General features: G+C 39.6%; 2 protein-coding genes across 3 annotated transcripts; both read right to left on the bottom strand.

The window, feature by feature from the left end:
- Window positions 1–495: 495 nt before the first annotated feature.
- LOC118311179 (sodium-dependent neutral amino acid transporter B(0)AT1) lies at window positions 496–8,638 on the bottom strand. 2 transcript variants are annotated; one of them, XM_035634785.2, is made up of 13 exons: window positions 8,018–8,156; window positions 5,788–5,905; window positions 5,027–5,167; window positions 4,808–4,945; window positions 4,531–4,712; window positions 3,913–4,023; window positions 3,713–3,825; window positions 3,446–3,574; window positions 2,409–2,565; window positions 2,115–2,319; window positions 1,862–2,021; window positions 1,479–1,641; window positions 496–1,209 (listed from the first exon to the last, which is right to left on the bottom strand). In XM_035634785.2, exons 3-13 carry the CDS (start codon window positions 5,121–5,123, stop codon window positions 1,042–1,044), a joined length of 1,623 nt encoding a protein of 540 aa, XP_035490678.1. In that variant the 5' UTR covers window positions 5,124–5,167; window positions 5,788–5,905; window positions 8,018–8,156; the 3' UTR covers window positions 496–1,041. The 2 variants fall into 2 exon arrangements, with proteins under 2 accessions (XP_035490678.1, XP_035490677.1); XM_035634784.2 differs by lacking the exon at window positions 5,788–5,905 and having other exon boundaries at window positions 8,018–8,638.
- Window positions 8,639–8,778: 140 nt separating this feature from the next.
- On the bottom strand, window positions 8,779–14,827 carry LOC118311180 (sodium-dependent neutral amino acid transporter B(0)AT1). The gene is made up of 12 exons (XM_035634786.2): window positions 14,362–14,827; window positions 13,939–14,079; window positions 13,574–13,711; window positions 13,262–13,443; window positions 13,056–13,166; window positions 12,231–12,343; window positions 12,019–12,147; window positions 11,765–11,921; window positions 11,448–11,652; window positions 11,171–11,330; window positions 10,151–10,313; window positions 8,779–9,946 (listed from the first exon to the last, which is right to left on the bottom strand). Exons 1-12 carry the CDS (start codon window positions 14,558–14,560, stop codon window positions 9,743–9,745), a joined length of 1,902 nt encoding a protein of 633 aa, XP_035490679.1. The 5' UTR covers window positions 14,561–14,827; the 3' UTR covers window positions 8,779–9,742.
- Window positions 14,828–18,340: the final 3,513 nt, after the last annotated feature.

The raw sequence follows: 18,340 nt of genomic DNA, 5'->3' as shown, positions 1-18,340 counted from the left end.
CCCTGAGTCAAAGCTTCATATGCTAGCACATCTCTTAAGGTGTCAGCGGGTGATGTTTATAAACTGCACACAATGTTGTGATGTTGCTGTTTTTTGTGTTTTCAATTTACGGAGCCAGGGCCGAACCGAAAACCTGGAATTATTTTCAGCGCACAAACAGAACCGACAGCTAGTGGACCGTGAGGAAATATTCACTTAAATTTACAAAAAGTGTATTGGTTTGAAATCGCTTACTTCACCTTTAAGTTGTGCTTTCACCTGACCATATTGTCAGAGTGATGTCTCCCTATCCTGCACAGTTTGCTACTCTACATCTTCTGCATGTTTAAACACTTCATAACCAACTGATGCGTCGCCTCGTGTGTTTGCCTTTTTGTCATTTGTTCACTGTTACTCTTTAACCCACCACAATCTTTATCTAAATGGAGATGTAATGAGTTGGTGCATCATATTCAAGTATTTTTTTCTAGAGATCAGAGTCACACAAGACAAACATTTCCATTTTCAGACAAAAACTTTTTATTTGCTGTATTTCTTATCCTTTCATATGCAGACATGTTTAAATAGTGGATGATATTTCTTATATTTTTCATTAGTTGTGTCTTGTGTAACGTTATATTGTATGATACTACGCTGAGACAAAAATGATTTGACCAGCAAAACCTGCAAATAATCTATACACATTGACAGATTAATATGCCTTCCCATAAACAGTATAAGCTGGTAAAATGCATGATGCATGGATGGATGGATGGATGGAAAACTAAATTTGTCTTTAAGGTCAGAAAAGACCAATACAACAACAAACCATATCTGTGCTATGAGTAAGTACATTTATATAGCAGCCATAAAACTGCGCAAAAAATGAGCAGATATATGAAAACTTTACTAAAGTGTGTTAGTAAAACGGCATTAAATCTTTAAGAACATGTGCATGGAAGTAAATAGACAAAACTTGGGCATAATCATTTATTTCAACGAGAAAAATTAAATAATCTTTCATTTTGATGTATTCTGGAATGCTTGACTGCTTAAGTCATTTTATAGGCCATTTTTTTCTCTGGATACACTACTTTTCTTACAGCAAACAAAGACCAGCCTACATATTGCATACACAGGCATAGCAACGCTGGGAACTCCTGCCAAAAGAAATATGACTGCACTGATCCATGAAGGATATGGTACTGATACAAGAGATGGAAATGCCTCCTGTAGGACAAAAACGATTTTAGTTAGTGTATTAAGCATGCACAAGCTTTCCAAATTTGTGGTGAAACATGGAGACGTTCTGCTGCATCAAAGAGGAAAAACACCTAAAAATGATCTGACATGACAAAAATTTGTGTATTTTGTAATGAGGTAACATTAGAAAAAAGATATAGCACAAAGCAGGAATTTTTATATTTACATGTGTGTGTGTGTGTGTGTGTGTGTGTGTGTGTTTGTGTGTGTGTGTGTGTATGTGTGTGTATGCTTACAGAGTTCGGGTCCCAGACTAAATAGCCAAGCTCTTCTTGCGCTTGGGTCACCAGGTAGAAAACTAAGATAACCAGGACGATTAGAGGGCTGATGAACCTCCATGACACCTGCCAGAAGATCGACGGCTTATGTCCGATCATGAACTCAAAATCCTCATTAAACCTGCCACAAAAGAGGGTTTTAATTGATTTTGAAAAGTTTTGAAATATAACATAAAATCCTGTTTTACAGGACTTGAATAGGTTCACCACTAACATCGGGTTTTTTCCTACAGCTTGCTATAGTGATTTATATCACTATATCACAATATCAAGACATACAGTAAAGAAAAAACATGAAGACAATGTGTTGCTATAATCATTTGAATAGTGTAAGTACTAACCTGTCTATGCCGTAGATGTAAACGACAGCTATCATCTCAAACAGTCCGATGGTCAGAAGTGGAACAGATCCAGCAAAGCTGTCGAAGAGATTTACCCAATAAAGCCCAGAATGCTGCGCAAACAGGAGGGAGATGAGGAAGGCGACGACACATGTTGTTCCTGAAACACACAGGTAGAAAGATCCTTAAGACATTTTCTCAGTAGTTAAAAAAGCTGAACAAATGGTTGAGTTGATTTTTAACACCAGGTTACCAGTCAGTGCTTCATGGGGCCATTTTTTAGGGAATACATTAAGGTCTCTCAATGGGACCACCACGCCTTCTATGTTTCCAAACAGGGTCGAGAGCCCCAAGCAGAGAAGCATGATGAAGAGGAGAACAGACCAGATTGGAGAACCAGGCATCTTGGTGATGGCCTCTGTGAACACAATAAAGGCCAGACCTGTTCCCTCCACTCCCTGGACAAACACACATTCATCACAAAGCAGATGAGAGTCAACAACAATAATAACTGTGGTAGCTGATAGACGATCCTCAATATTGTTACCTCGCTGAGAAGCCTCTGCATGTCACACGTCTTGATATCCAGTCCAAGAACAATGTCAGGATGGGAGCTGTTGAGGTGATTGAATGCTGCCTCATAGTTGCTCGTAGTGATGTTGTCTTCAGGAAGATCGAATGCATTCAATAATATCATGATGTTTCTAGAAACAAAATACGTCACAGATTATTAACTGTGCATCTGTCTTCTGTTAGACAACTTTAGTCTCCCTAGTGCCGTATGTCTTTTTTTTCTTGAACCAGCCAGGCCTCACATGGCAACCACTCAACATCCGAGGTATGTCTGCGACCAAGAACACGGTACCAAGAACCAGTTTAGAATGAGCTTGTTCCTTGGTTCACTACTTGCACATGATTGTTGTCACGTCTCCTGGAATTCAAAAGATGGCCTGCAACGACGTAACATCTCACATATTTTCTTTGATTTTACACTTTTGAAGCATTTTAATGTTGTGTGGCTCAAAACGGCCATACATGCCTTTTGCATAAACAACAATGAACTAAAGCAGAATAATAGAGAATAGGCTTGGAATTTTCAAGTGTATCCTAATGTAAAATTCACATGATGTCCATATACACTGAAAAAAATTATCGTTTATCCTGTCCATAAAGATACCCCTTGTGACCTGGTTCAGTGTTTAGTTGTACTGTATTGCTGCAGCTAATATGTGGCTTCAGCAGTCGAACCTGTCCAAAACAATTGGGTATGTTCAGATGTTTTCCGTGCAGTTATACTGTTTTACGTCAGATTTTAGTCTGTTAATACTGCATGTTAGCATGCCCACATTTAGAAGGGATAGAGATAGGAGATAGTTAGATTGCTTATTGTTGATTTCTGTCTGTCCACTGAAAGATTACAACTTTAAATACTCTTAGTGATGACAGCAACTAAAAAACAATAATTTTATCAGAAGTGCAGTTGAGTAGTTTACAGAAAAATCACATCCAATGAGTATTTTTTCCCATTGCCAAGTAAAAGGGTCTACATGCCTTTTTAAAATCCTTGATAATAACTGTTCTCACCCATTGATACAGTTGTCATAGTTCTCAGTGGCCCTGAAGCCGATGATGGAGTAGGTGACCATGGCGGCATATACCGAGGTGAAGCCAGTTACTGCAGACAGGATCACAGCATCTTGCAGGCAGTTGTTGCTTGAGGAAAAAAAAATAGGCAAAAGCTTCAGGACACATTATGTCTGACAATACTATCATTTTATTTAAATTCAAGCGAGCAAGAGTTAAATCGTTTTGTGGTTATAAAACACAACAGGTTCTCTTAATGTCTCTTACTGAACAGGGTTGTAGCTTGAGAAGGAGATGAGGCCTCCCCATGCCAAACCAAATGAGTAAAAGACCTGGGCACCGGCATCCAACCAAGTTGTTGGTTTAATCAACTCCTCCACCTGCAAGAGCGAGGCATACGTTGTGATTTGGCTTTAAGCTTTGAGATACGAAACTGGGTTTTTTTGTCTATCGAGTTTGAAACATACGTCTGGTGTGAAAAGGAACTTTATTCCACTCAGGGCTCCTTTGAGAGTCAGTCCTCGGATCAGAAAGATGGCCAGCACTATGTACGGCAGGATGGCAGTGACATACACTGCCTGAGGTCATGACAAGGAAACATGGAATAATTGATCATGAAAAATGAAAATGTATTATAAATTATCATTTGCTAAGCCTTTCCCCCGGAAATAGATTCTTCATCCATACACAACTAGACACTTTTGATTGCTCAAGTGCATTTGGCTGTAGGATGAGTAATTCACAGGTTTGGAAGGTTGACTCAACTATTTGTTGTTTGTTTTTTTTTGGACAAAAAAATAAGTAAATATGCACTTAATGTGCCATACATTATATCATGCTAACATGTTAAAATACATGGCACATGACGTGCATATTTAAGAATCCTTTACAGGGTTTAGGGTTCTACGATTCAGCTAGAAACATGTAGATGACAGCCATTTTTAACCAACTCATGAAGCTGGCCTTAGCTTAATTGTCTTGCTATCTACAGCTGATAAAATCTGTTGGCAACAACTGCTTTTTGGTTGACAAAATCAACGGTGGAAATGAGAAAGTGAGGTGAAATTACTTGAGGTGCAACAAACCTTGCCTGAGGTGCTAATGCCCCTTATGCAGCAGATGGCGACAATGGACCAGGCAACTAACAGGCAGACCACTATGGGCCAGTGGATTCCTCCAGAGTGCACTATAGAGGCTGAACTGTTCAGAGTCACTCGGTAAAAGTAATAATCCACAGTGGAGCTCTGTTGACACTCAGGTACAAATCCTGCAGAGGTTTTAAAAAAATATTCATGAACAATGGTCCAATTCAGGCATTTTAGTGTGCACGTGTGTAATATAAATGTGTGAATATTGAAATACCTGTCCCATTGTCATTGAGAGGACACTGGGTCCAAGGCAGTGGGCTTTGAAAGGAATTGAAGAGATACCATATGATCCAGGCTATTAAGGTGTTGTAGTACAGTCCAACCAAAAAGGACACCAGCATGGAGGCTATACCTGAGGGATAGCAGCATTAACTGGGATATAACACTCATAGGAAGCCAGAGTCACTTTTATTCCAGAGTCTACTCTACTTACCAATACCAGTAAGATAGGGGCTGATGGCCCTCCAAACACCCACACTGCCTTTCCTCAGACGCTGGCCAATGGCAAACTCAAGTAGCAGGAGCGGCATTCCCTCCAGCACCAGCAGAATGAGGAAGGGAATCAAAAAAGCACCTGGAAAATGAAAGTGATCAGTAGTTTTAATTTTGTTATTCCACACATTGTGTCTGTAAACATTCCTTTCATCCATCCATCCATCCATCCATCCATTTTCTTCCCATTATCCAGAGTTGGGTTGCGGTGGCTGGAGTAAGTAAGGTAAGCCCAGACATCCTTCTCCCCCAGCCATATGTTCCTGCTCCTCCTTAGGTATTCACAGAGTAGATGAATTGTGTTATCACTCCAGCATGTTTTGAGTCTACCCAAGGCTCTCCTACAAGTTGGATGTGCCTGTAAGACTTCCAATGATAGGTGCACAGGTGGCATCCTAATCAGATGCTTGAACAACTACAACTGGCTCCTTTAGACAAAAAAGAGCAGTGACTCAAAGTCACCGTGCAGTGGTAACTCATGTCAGCTGCTTGTATCTGTGATCTTATTCTTTTGTTCATTATACCATACTCTAGGTGAGGGTTGGAACATTTAGCAAACGATGACTGGCAAATCAAAAGCCATCTCACTCACCTTCCTCTTCGCCACAACGGTTCAGTACAAAACCTGATGCTTCACTGCTGACACCACAAGACCACAAGATACTTCAACTCTCTCACTTGGAGGAGAAACTTGATTCAAACCTGAATGGAAATCTGAGTTGTCCGGCTGAGAACAATTGCCTCAGATTTGGAGGTGCTGACTTTCATCCCAGCCGCTTCAGACTCGCCTACAAACAGCCAACGTGCATGCTGTTGGTCACTGTGAAATGAAGCCAACAGTTGTACTTGTGCTGATTGTTAAACTTGCTATACAAATATGTTTAACATCAAAAACACTATTATGTACCTGTTGAACATCAGCATGTTAGTATATTCAAAGTAAATGTTTTTGCTGCTCAAGCCTGAGTTGATTAAATAACAAACTAGGACCCATATCACTATTCAGCTCAATGCATCTCAACATTATATGCTGATGTACAAAGATTTTGGACAAAGCATGTGTAATTAATATGATACGATGTTGCAGATGACACAACATAGCCTGTGGGGAAGTTGAAATAGGATTTGAATAATACCTAACAACAATGAAGGCAGTTCGGTACTAACTGCAGTATAAACAAGGTTTTTTGTTTCATAAATATACTTTTCTTTATAGACAAATAAGAACCTGCCTTTTTATGACACTTACAGCAGACTTAACTCCAACCTCTGTATTGTTTTCTATCCATTGTCACATTACTGTGGCTGATGACATGCACCACAGAGAGTGGTCTGACCCCTTCAGTTAACTAGTTACAGAAAAACAACAGATACTTGAATATGCATGTCTTTGAAATGTGTCCAGTCTCCTGTGGCTCAATGTGAAGCATTCCAAAACGAATTAACAATGACCCACTTAACACAGACAGTCACACACATAAACATGATACGTACATGAATGATGAACATGAATACATAGCATTCTTTGCATTCACTTTCAAGCCAAGCCAATATGCAGCGGACCAGTGGATGTCTGTCTTTGGCACAAATTTCAAGCTTAGTCATTACCTCAGATGACTTCATATGCCTGAGAATCAATTACTTGATGGTCATTTGATGCTGCTTTGCCATGAATAAGTGATATATTTAACTGTATATATTTTTCTTAAGGCACGAACGACCAGTGATTTTGGTTAAACTGAAATGGTCAAGTACACAGCTCAGATATTTAGCAATAGCTTCACCCCTGAGGGTCCTCCCCTCAGAGACTGGGGAGAAAACGTGAAAAGATCCATGAAATCGGGGCATCCTCCCCCCTTTAAGAAAAATGTAATTTAAAACAAATTTCCTGCATTTTTTTTCCATCGCCTGGCCTCTAGGATTATGTCACGAAACGCCATAAGTAAGTAAATTGCGACTGCTATAAAAAAACTAAATTGAATCAACAACAGTGTATGATTGGGTGGATCCGGACAGGAGATGTTAAGGAAAATGACTCTTTCATGCAGTATTTGAAATTATATTCTTAAAAAGATTATCTAGCCTTAAATGGCAGGAGGTTTCACGCTACGAGGCCATCATCAAGGTAAAACAAATACTAACAATTGAATGGAATAGACTTGTACACATCACAATGCTATTTGGATAATTAAACCTGGCTGTTACTATGCTCAACGTTAGCATCTTCAAAGCCTGACAACTGCAACAAGCAGTTTGGAGGAATGAAATTGCCTCACAACAATTATCTTTTTCAAGTGCCACCTGTTAATTTTATACACATCGTTGTAGCAGCTGTTGTCATAGTTGTAATGCTATATAGGAATGAATAAGCGAAGTTCAAAATAAGGTAATTTTAACCTAAATTATCTCAGATCAAGGATTTAGAGATAAAATCGGAGGGTGACTTTTGCTCTTCAAGACTTTAAAGTGTCATTTGAGTTGAGGACTAGTTTTCAGACCAATGAAAACACCCTGTCATAAAAGAAAATGGAGCAAATGGTTTCATTTACATTACATTTCTTTCCACACCAAAACTGAATTTGTGGGTGTTTTAATTGCCTGAGTCATTTCCCCGACTGAACATTTGACTCGTTAACAGTTAAAACAGGCTGAAGTTTCCCTCTCTCTGCGCCGATCAGTCAGGGACAGGTTGGACTGAACCAAATCAAGGGGAGGGACAAAAATTTTAGATTTTTAAAAAACACATTTTTTTCCTTGGTTTTGTCATTAAGTGAAAACAGCAAAAAATGGAAGGCTATGCCAATAAAATTCCCTGATTTTGGGGACTGTATGATAATATGGTTTATTAATACAAAGACAAAAAAATGGGGTGGCAAAACAATAACGATCCTTTACCAGACTCATCCATTTACTCTGTCGGTCTCTGTCTTACCTCCTCCATGACTTTGACACAGGTAAGGGAATCGCCAGACATTGCCAAGCCCGATGCAGAATCCCACACAGGTTAGGATGTACTGGGCTTTGTTGTCCCACTTGGGCCTGTCACCAGCCTCCTCCTTCTCTATCCTGTCCAGGTCCTCATGGTTCAGAATCCGGAGATCCAGTCCTGGGTTAGGAAGTACCAGTCTCATGGCAAACACGTGTACAGAAGCAGAGGGGTCAGTGTCTGCTACTCTGCAGTCAACAGGGGTTGGTGTGATCTGTGTGAGTGTCCGCATGCACTTTGCAGTGTTGACAGTTTTATGATGTTTTCATGTTATCTAACGCAGATTAGCCAGTGCACACTCTGAACTTTTGTCTTTTTATAGGGTACTTTGAGTCAGTCTTTCAATTTGACAATTAAAGATCAAATATAGAAAATGTAATGACCAGTCTACCAAAAGATTTGATTAAATTAATAATACAAATAGAATGTAATTACTTGATAGTCCTTTGTCCCAGACAAGTGGGATATAATAACATAGTCCACAAGATAATGTTAATGCTTTAATGATTAAAGGGATGTATTTTGAAGGGGTAATTCAGTGGTTCAATGGAAAAAACGTTTGCCCCCTTGCAAGCGTTGCCAGGCAAACATTCCTAAAAGCACCACTAAGCTTATGATATTCCACATGATTCAGTTTAATGGTCATATAGTGACCGAAACAGTACACACATAATTTTGCGCTTGAGTCTGAACTGGTGAGAAGATTATTAACAGGTCATAACTTGTCAGTTTATTGCAGGGTAAGTGCAGTGTCGCAATACATATTAAAAACTAAACAACAGTCGCTTACGATAATTTAAAAAAAATACATTATAAACAACACAAAAGAGTACGAAAAAGCACTGATGGCATGAATGTAGTTTTTTGCATGAAGAGAGAGAAGCTTACCTAACTGTATGTCAGAGGTCTTATCAGGAATCCGCCTCCCCCTTGAGGATTATTTACAAAACGTAAAAAAAACTCGATACTTCTAGATACATGCATAGAGCAAATTTACAATATGGAGCAAACAGCTCAGTAGTTTTTCTTACGTAGAGTTCGGTAAAATAGTTTTTTCTAAATAGGAACAGAAGCTGGACCTGCTGCCCCCGCAACCCGACCCCAGATAAGCGGTTGAAGATTATGATGATGAGGAGGAGGAAGAGAAGCAAAACAAACGAGTGTAAGTGGGAAAACAGCTGGCCTGGCTTGACCCCAGCCTATGATTTTTAGTTTTTAGTACAGATTAAACAAATGGGATTTAATTTACTGTATAATGTTAATAAGAGCTTTAGGAGGATTTTGTTATGTTTAAATAGAGCTAGGCTAGCTGTTTTCCTATGCTAAGCTGTTCTCTGAGTCTCAGAAAGCAAGCAAATGAGTCTATTTCTCAAAATATCCAAGTATTCCCTTAATGTACAACATACAATGACTATGGAACCATTACACGAAAGGAAACTAATATTACAATAGTAATACATGTATTATTAATGACTAGTAAAACTTGTATTTTACAGAAAATGCAGTCCAATGTGTTTCTACTTTTCTAGTTATTAGTCACTAGTGTGCTATTATATCATTGTGCAAGCCAAGAGAAGAGAAAAGCAATAAGTATAATATACTAACAACAATAAAAAAGGTCCTGATTCACACATTTTGTTTTTAAATAATCAAAAGAAAAGCTACTAAAAACTAAATTTTGTCGATGATTTGTACATTGGCAGAGATAGTGTCCACTGTTTTTTCACTGTAGTCCTTCTGCTTGCAACATTTGATCTGGATGAATTTGTAGAGGGCAAACACAGGGATGGATAAACTGGGAATTCCGGCCAAGATGAAGATAATGATGTTGATCCAGGAAGGATATGGACGGTTATCCAGGGCTGGGAAGCTCTCCTGCAGCCACAGTAAAAGAAAATGATAGGATTTACAGCAATAAATCACCTTTTCAAAGAATCATTACGCAAAGATGAACAAAATTATCCGGGCTTTCTCAAAGTGGACTTCAACCACCATGAATACAAATGTAATTAGGCTGCTACTATATCCAAACCTGCAACTTGAAAAACAAAGTTAAACTATTGTGAAAAGCCCACTTACCGCCTCCTGGTCCCAGACCAAATAGGTGAGACTCTTGGTGATTTGGGTAACAAAGTAAAACACCAAGATGACGACCATAATGAGTGGGCTAACCACTCTCCATGTCACCTGCCAGAACATGTTGGGCTTGTGGCCAATCATAAACTCAATGTCCTTGTTGAACCTGTTTGGAAGCAATAAGAGGGAGACCTCATGTTAGCTGAGTGTGTATGAAAGCATCCATTAAAAGACGACCTTGTACTTTTATTGGTTACAGTAAATAAAGCAGCCTGTTAGTGTGTGTTCATCACGTGGATGCTGGGATGGACTTCAAAGAAGTGGACCTCCGCTCTGTTTCTTTAGTCTTATCTAACCTTTATTGCACATGATTCATTGTTTTGACCATTTTACACATTTTCTAACTGCTAAGTGATATTTTTCCTACTTTCATCCACAATTTTTTTTGAATAATTGAGCACGTCTGTCTTTCTACATCACAACTCTGTACTTCTTTATCAATTAAGTGATCCATGATCTCCTTTGACATTATCTATGTACCAAGGTTGTCATGCCAACACCAAACATAAAGCCGCTAGAGTGGCTAAAATATTAGGCCAATATTGTAGCAATATTACACACACATACACACACAAACACACATCTGAATATGCACACATGGATTGAGATACAGTTACATGAACCTAAACACACAGACACAAACAAACAAATCTGATTATGCACACAGATTGAGATACAGGTAGACAAAGCTACACACAGACACACACACACACACATCTGAATATGCACACATGGATTGAGATACAGTTACATGAACCTACACACACAGACACAAACAAACAAATCTGATTATGCACACAGATTGAGATACAGGTAGACAAAGCTACACACAGACACACACACACACACACACACACACACACACACACACAATATTGCCACAATATTGGCCCCATACAAAATTCATTACTTTGGAAACTGTCAGATGTAGCCTTCCAATAATCACTGACTGGACAGACTCACCTGTCTATGCCATAGACGTAGATAACAGCTATCATTTCAGAGAATCCGATCACCAGAAGGGGGATAGAGCCTGCAAAGTTGTCAAAAAGAGCAAGCCAGTAGTTTCCAGAGCGCGTTGCAAATATGAGCCCCAAACCCAAAGAAATGAGGCAAGTCAGACCTGGGGGAAAAAAAGGACAAAAAACAAAAGAGTGGTTACTCTTGTTTGTCAAGATCAAATGTTCTAATTCCACTTGAAAAAGAATGTCATATTTAATAGGAAATATGAGCAAATTACCACAGAAAACTTCTTTGGGCCAAGTTCGGGGCAACAGTCTGAGGTCCTGCAAAGGAACCACCACTCCCTCGATGTTGCCAAACATAGTCGAGAGCCCGAGGCAGAAGAGCATGACGAAGAAGAGAACTGCCCACAGAGGGGAAAAGGGCATCTTGATGATGGCCTCCGTGAACACGATGAAGGCCAAACCTGTTCCCTCTACACCCTGCGGGTGTACACACCAAATCTTTCAATCATTCACTCCCTGTTATCATCATTTCTGTGAGACTGAAAAGTAGATATCTTTGAAATGGTTTGGATGTTCTCTCTATACTGACCTGACTGAGGAAAAACTGCATGTCACAGGTCTGTAGTTGCAATCTTTGGATCATATCTGGTTGTGTTTGGTTGAGGTAGGTCAGAACGTCATTGTAGTTGCCTTCAGTTATGTTGTTTTCTGGATAGTTGAAGGCATTCATCAGCTTTAAGATGTTGCTGCAAAAGAAAAGCACAGAGAGATGAGTTCAGTCTGATAGACGCGAATCAGACTGTGTTTCTCAAGGCTTTTTTTGGGGGGCACTTCAAAACTCACTCTCCCATGCAGTCATCAAAATTTTGCGTGGCCCTGAAGCCGATGATCGAGTAGATAACCGTTGCAGAGTACACTGAGGTGCATCCATTGATGATAGAGATGACAACAGCGTCCTGCTCGCAGTTGTTGCTACAAGAGAAATAGAATTGTGTGAGCAAAACTGTTCAAAAGAGGGTCCACCGTGTGAATGTGCACATGAGGCTGTCACCCACTGAATAGAGTTGTAACTGGAGAAGGAGATGAGGCCTCCAAAAGCCAAAGAGAAGGAGTAGAACACCTGGGCACCCGCATCCAACCAGGTTGCTGGATTCATTAACTCGTCCACCTTAAGGAGAATAAAAACATAAGGCTCGAGATTCCTATGCTAATTACTTCCTGCTGTACTATTGCTGCTCTTTAAAAGAAAACTGTCCATAAACATTATCTCCTGTCCTGGGCAGTGTTAATAATTAATATGTGAAGGTAATTTACACCAGGATTATGCATTCTTTATCTTCTTAAATTTAAAGTCTAATCTCCTACAAAACAATAAAATCAGGAGAACAGAGATAACGATGACTGTTGTTTGAGAATTTTTAAAAAGTAACTAAATTGCGTGCTAAAATACATCATTTTGGTTTTAAAGTTGTTATAAGAACAACAACATGGATTATTAGTCACAAACCAAAGGTCTTGAGATTCTAATCTGCTGATAGTCTTTGAACATTCAATGCCAACTTTTATGAAGTGATCAAAGTGTATCTCAGACGCTTCAAAAATGATTCAACAGTGCAAGAATAGTTTTCGTCAAAAGTGTTTGTCTCTATTCTCACTACATCCAAGTTCATCTCTATAACTGTCTTTTGACATGAACCCCTGAAAATGTCAGAAAAATTAGATGCAGACATTTGTCTGTCTCTCTCTCTCCCTTTATACATATATATATATATATATATATATATATATATATATATATATATATATATATATATATATATATCACTTAATTATATACTTATACTTAATCATAGTGGTTGGTGTGCTACAATGGTGCTTACATCTGGTGTGAAGAGGAACTTGATTCCCTCTATAGAGCCTTTCAGAGTCAGTCCTCTGATGAGGAAGATGGTGAGGACCAAATATGGCAGAGTGGACGTGATGTACACAGCCTGAGAAATGAGAGAATGTCAAAAATAATTTTAAAAAATACAAATTAGAACCAACATATATGCATGCTTATGCTGTTGTGGTGTGAAATGCAGACCTTTCCTGTGGTCTCAATCCCCCGGATGCAGCAGACATAGAGCACACTCCAGGCAGCTACCAGGGCCAGAACAATCCACCACTGCAGGCCCCCGGCATCATCGATAGCTTCGGAGGTGTTGAGAGTCTCTCTGTACCAGAAGTAGTCGACGGTGCTGCTCCGAGCGCACTCCTCTATCAGTCCTGCAAAGATCCATACGGTTACGAACAAGTTTTCAGCAACTTTGGAATGAAACAGCTTGTGTAGGCTATGTGTCTGAGTGTTTTTCTCCAGATTCTCTCTGTTGTCTTGATGGATAAAGGCAAAGCCTACCTGTCCTGTTAGCGTTGAGAGGACATTGGCTCCAAGGCAGAGGGTTTTGGAAGGAGTTGAACAGATACCACATGATCCAGGCCATGATGGTGTTGTAGTACATACCCACCAAAAATGAGACCATCAGGGATGCAATACCTGTAAAAGAATGAAACGATTGTGGTGGTGTTCTTTATTTTTAACGTGACTGAAAGTCCGCAACCATGCTAGCAGCTGACAAATTTTTTATGTTACTCCATCAAATAATTGTTTGGATGTCAGGATGAAAGTGGTGGATTGGCATCGTTACTGTCCTCGGGACCATACCACTATGGCTAAAAGAGATGCACGATCACAATTGCATGTTTTTTTCTTGTTTTACCCACCAACTCCAGTCAGACAGGGATTGATTGATCTCCACACTCCCACGCTGCCTTTCCTGAGGCGCTGACCGATGGCAAACTCCAGGTGCAGCAGTGGGATTCCCTCCAGAACCAGCAGGATAAGGAATGGGATCATAAATGCTCCTATTAGCACAACAATCACATCATAATGAGTTAACAATGTGGTGAGTGATTGACTTTGCTCAGTACTTCGAAGTTACTGAGTCAATATTCAACGGGAAACAACATTCAAACGGTTAAAAAAAAAGGGACTTAAAAATATTTCGGTACAATTTTCACTCCAGTTTGAAATGAGTTTTTGGAAAGCCCTCCGTAGTTACTGTAAAAATGCAAAAACATTTAGATCCTTCAACAATTAATACTCACAGCACATTTTCATTAGTTTTTATGTGTTTTTCCTCTTACCTCCTCCATGACTTTGACACAGGTAAGGGAACCTCCAGACGTTGCCGAGTCCAACACAGAAGCCGATGCAGGTGAGCAGGTACTGGGTTTTGTTGTCCCATTTGGGCCTGTCCCCAGCCTCCTCCTTCTCCATCTTCTCTAGTTCCCCATGAGAGGGGATCCGGCCTTCCAGTCCTGGGTTTGGTAGTTTCAGCTTCATGGTGGCTTTTTGTGAACTTCACTGGACACAGAATTTGAAAATGGGGCCGTTGGGTCTCCCTTTGGTGAGCGGTTGTTGGTTTCCTACCTCCCTGTAAACCTTCAAGAGGCTGTGTTCTTCCTGTTACAATCTCCTCTGTGGAAAACTCCAGGTGATTCTCCGTTCACTGTCTCTCGCTCTAAGTCCTTCACCCTTATGATCGTCCCGGGAAGAGACGCCGAGGTATTAACTGTGACCTATGGCACCTAAACTGGTTATCGGTAGCTCATGACAGCCTGTGTTGTATTATGTGATGTCAGCAAGTTTAAATGGGAAAAGGTGGAGCCTCTTTGATAATGGTTAATGCACCACATGAGGTGCCATCACCAGCACTTTTACTTGAAAGATGAATTTGCTATTCATGAGCCTGTAAAGGGAAAAAGTGGGGTTAATAGTGAAGAGAAGAATTGTGTTTGGTGTTTACTTCTTGCATAGCTCCTCTTAAGACTACCGCAGTTAATATAATGGCCAATGAGCAGCTGAAATGTTAATGTATTAGGCCAGAAAGACAGGATGAAGCACTACTATTCTGCGGCACAATTGTTAAGCAATTTCAAAGTGTTGTGAATCTTATCAGTGTTCCTTTGTTATCAAATTATTAACCAAAGATCGACTGATGACCGTAATCTATAGCAGAGGTTATTTTAAGGATGTGTTAACTTATCTGTGTATATGTACAGTACTGTATTTGCACCACTACTTCTCAATTCTCTGTAACCTTGTACAGTCAAAAATAAGCTCCTTTTTTATAGAACATTATTGAACCATAAGATTATTATGCTTAAAAATGATTTAAACCGAGGCGCTCAATTGAACGTTATGAGTATTGACCTTGTCTTTCGTCTAACTGCTGATTTTTTGAATTGTCTTCTTTTTTTCAATCACTGAAATGTTCAGCAGCTGTTTGTCATATCATCTGATATACTCTTTTACGCCACACCATATAATTATATTTCAACGCGTCTGTGTGTGTGTGTGTGTGTGTGTGTGTGTGTGTGTGTGTGTGTGTGCATGAGTAAGAGAGAGAGAGAGAGATAGAGTGTAAATGGTATATAAAAAAATACAAAAATAAGGGTTAGGGGCATTTTTAAAGTCCAATCAGATCAGATTTATTTTTATCGCACATTACAAATGACAGGAAATGAGTCGCCGTGCTTTAAAATCATGGCAGAGGAGAAGTAGTACAAGTATGGATAGAAAGAATAAGTGCAATGAAAGAATCAAAATCAATGCCAGAGAAAAATGCAGCAAATACAATAGAAAATATATAAAACAAAAAATAATTGGTTCGATTTAATAAGTAACGACCGTAAATTTGATTGATTAAAATTATAGATAGAGCAACAGGACCAAAATATGGAATGGAAGACTGTTTCAGATCTTGGGGGCAGTAACAGAGAATTTTTGAGTTCTGGACTGAAATTAGTGGAACCAGAAGATCAGAGCAACAACACTGTAATAAAAAATGTAATAATTTGTAAAAAAATTTGAAATCAAATCTGTCTTTAATTTATAACCAATGAAGGTTTGCCAGAGCAGGAGTGATACGTTTCCATTCCTAAACGTGAGAGGGTGGAGTCGGACAACCCCGTGCACAGAGTTACAGTAATCACGCCGAGAGGAGATAAAAGCATGGATAACGCTTCCTAGGTATAATGTTTTTACAAGGCTTTAAGTTATATGTGATTCTGAGCTGATAAAGGCTGCTTTACAACACTAAATGTAGGTGTCCAGGAGGACCCAACATACTTACCCCATTTATAAAATAATAATTGTAAGTACAAGTATGCCAAAAAAACCATTTCCCTAATGCCCCTAAATCGTTTTGATGTTATGTTTGTCGATTGTTTTCCTGCTGCAGCATCGTTGGATTCGTTCGCACAGAGCAAAACCTCGGATTAAAAAGACTGGGACGTCCAGCTTGAAGGAAGATAATAATGTAGAGACCCAGTTGGGATCAGGTAATGTCTCCATCACAGGGAAGTTTGCCAGTGCACAAGGAAGAGATTCCAAAATAAAAATCGCTCAAAATGGAAGCCCCTTGTCTCACACAGCGTTGTTATTGGCCTACTAATGTTTCTCGAAACTACATTTCCTATAAACCTGCTACCTGCAGATATAGGATACAGAAAACAACTACAAAGTGGAAGAAAATGACCACAAAGGTACAAACAACGTCGTTGAAGGGCATTTAACATGCAGCACAGTACAGTACAGACAGTAAAGTGGCAACTTTCAAAGCTGTTACGTTCGGTGAGCTATTGCTGCCATGTTACACCTTGCCAGTGGTCTCCATCCCTCTGCAGAAAATCAGGAGCAGGCGGCAACCACACACAGCACCATCCCCACCGCAGACCTCCAGCCGCCTCTACAGTCCTCTCTTTCAGTGTCGCTCTGTACCAGAAGTCCATGGGAGAGCTGCGTTTGCATTCTGACACCGGACCTTCAGGGAGTGAAATTGCAATAACTAGTGACTGTAAAAGCTTAAACTAAAATTGAAAGATGTCAAGTAAACAGTGACATACCTGTGAGGGTACTGTTTAGAGGGCACCGGCCCCAAGGCAAGGGGCTCTGAATTGGGAAAAAGAAGTACCTCGTCACCCATGTATGACGGTGCTGTGTTGAACGAGACAGTCGTGGACACAATACCTGTAATGAAAAGGGGGAGAAGCTACATTTCCCCCACAGCAATTTCTCATCAAATTTTACAAGATAGAAATTACTAAAATCCAATTCATTAGAAAACTCAATTTCCCACAAGCAAGGGAAATTCACCAACACCAGTCAAGTAAGGGTTGATCCCAGCCCAAACACGTACACTGCCCCTCCTCAGGTGTTGGCCTCCAGGTACAGCAGGAGACCCTCCAGTATGAGCAGATACATTTAGATCAGCAGAAAGATTGTAGAGATAGATATGCATGCTAGATACAAAGATAGGTAAACCTCGTCTACTGTAACCGTGTGTGATCATTTTTACACCATTACAACTTTGAAACAATTCACAGCATTGTTACTTTATTCGTTTCTTCATTATTCCATTCATCTCAATTTATTCAATTGTTCTCCCAGTTCATGCTATACCGTTATTAATAATCTTCAAAACTTAACTTAAAACTTGAAATCAAGCAAAACCTTTTGCAGGGACAATTAGCGCAAACAAAATGGAATAATAGAAGCTTTTATTGTTGTATTATCATGCATGACGATGGAGGTGGGGTAGACTCAGGGCTGAAAGTTCACTTTGCTGTCAGGACATTTTTTTAGATAGCAGCGATCTCAATCAGCTGAATCATGCATCAAATTATGATTCCAATGAATTATCATTTTGAAACAGTAGAGTCATGTGGGTATATTATGGGTTGTGCCGTGAGGCAGCTATTAAATTCAACTTTTGATCTTTGCTCATATCGCGGAACCTTTCAGCGGTAAATGTTAACCACTTGAGATTAAATAGATGGACTGAGCAGAACATGCTTGACCCGAACACCGATGCCACAGATACTGTTGGGAAATAGGATTTCCACTACTAAGATAAAAAAGGCTACTCACACTCAGCTGGCCCCATTTTTACGGCCCCATTTATGTTAGCTGTCTTTACATCTGTAGTCTAATCTGCAGTAGTTAGGAGGCTGTGCTTACGTGTTCTATTGGCGTAAACTTTACACCTCAAGGAAACAACTAATGTTTGGTAGCTAATTTAATATCAGTTCAACCATTTAAAATTATATTTAAAAAAGTTGT

Source organism: Scophthalmus maximus, chromosome 5 (assembly GCF_022379125.1).
Source record: "Scophthalmus maximus strain ysfricsl-2021 chromosome 5, ASM2237912v1, whole genome shotgun sequence".
Lineage (NCBI taxonomy): Eukaryota > Metazoa > Chordata > Actinopteri > Pleuronectiformes > Scophthalmidae > Scophthalmus > Scophthalmus maximus.
This window is presented reverse-complemented; position numbering and strand designations above follow the sequence as displayed.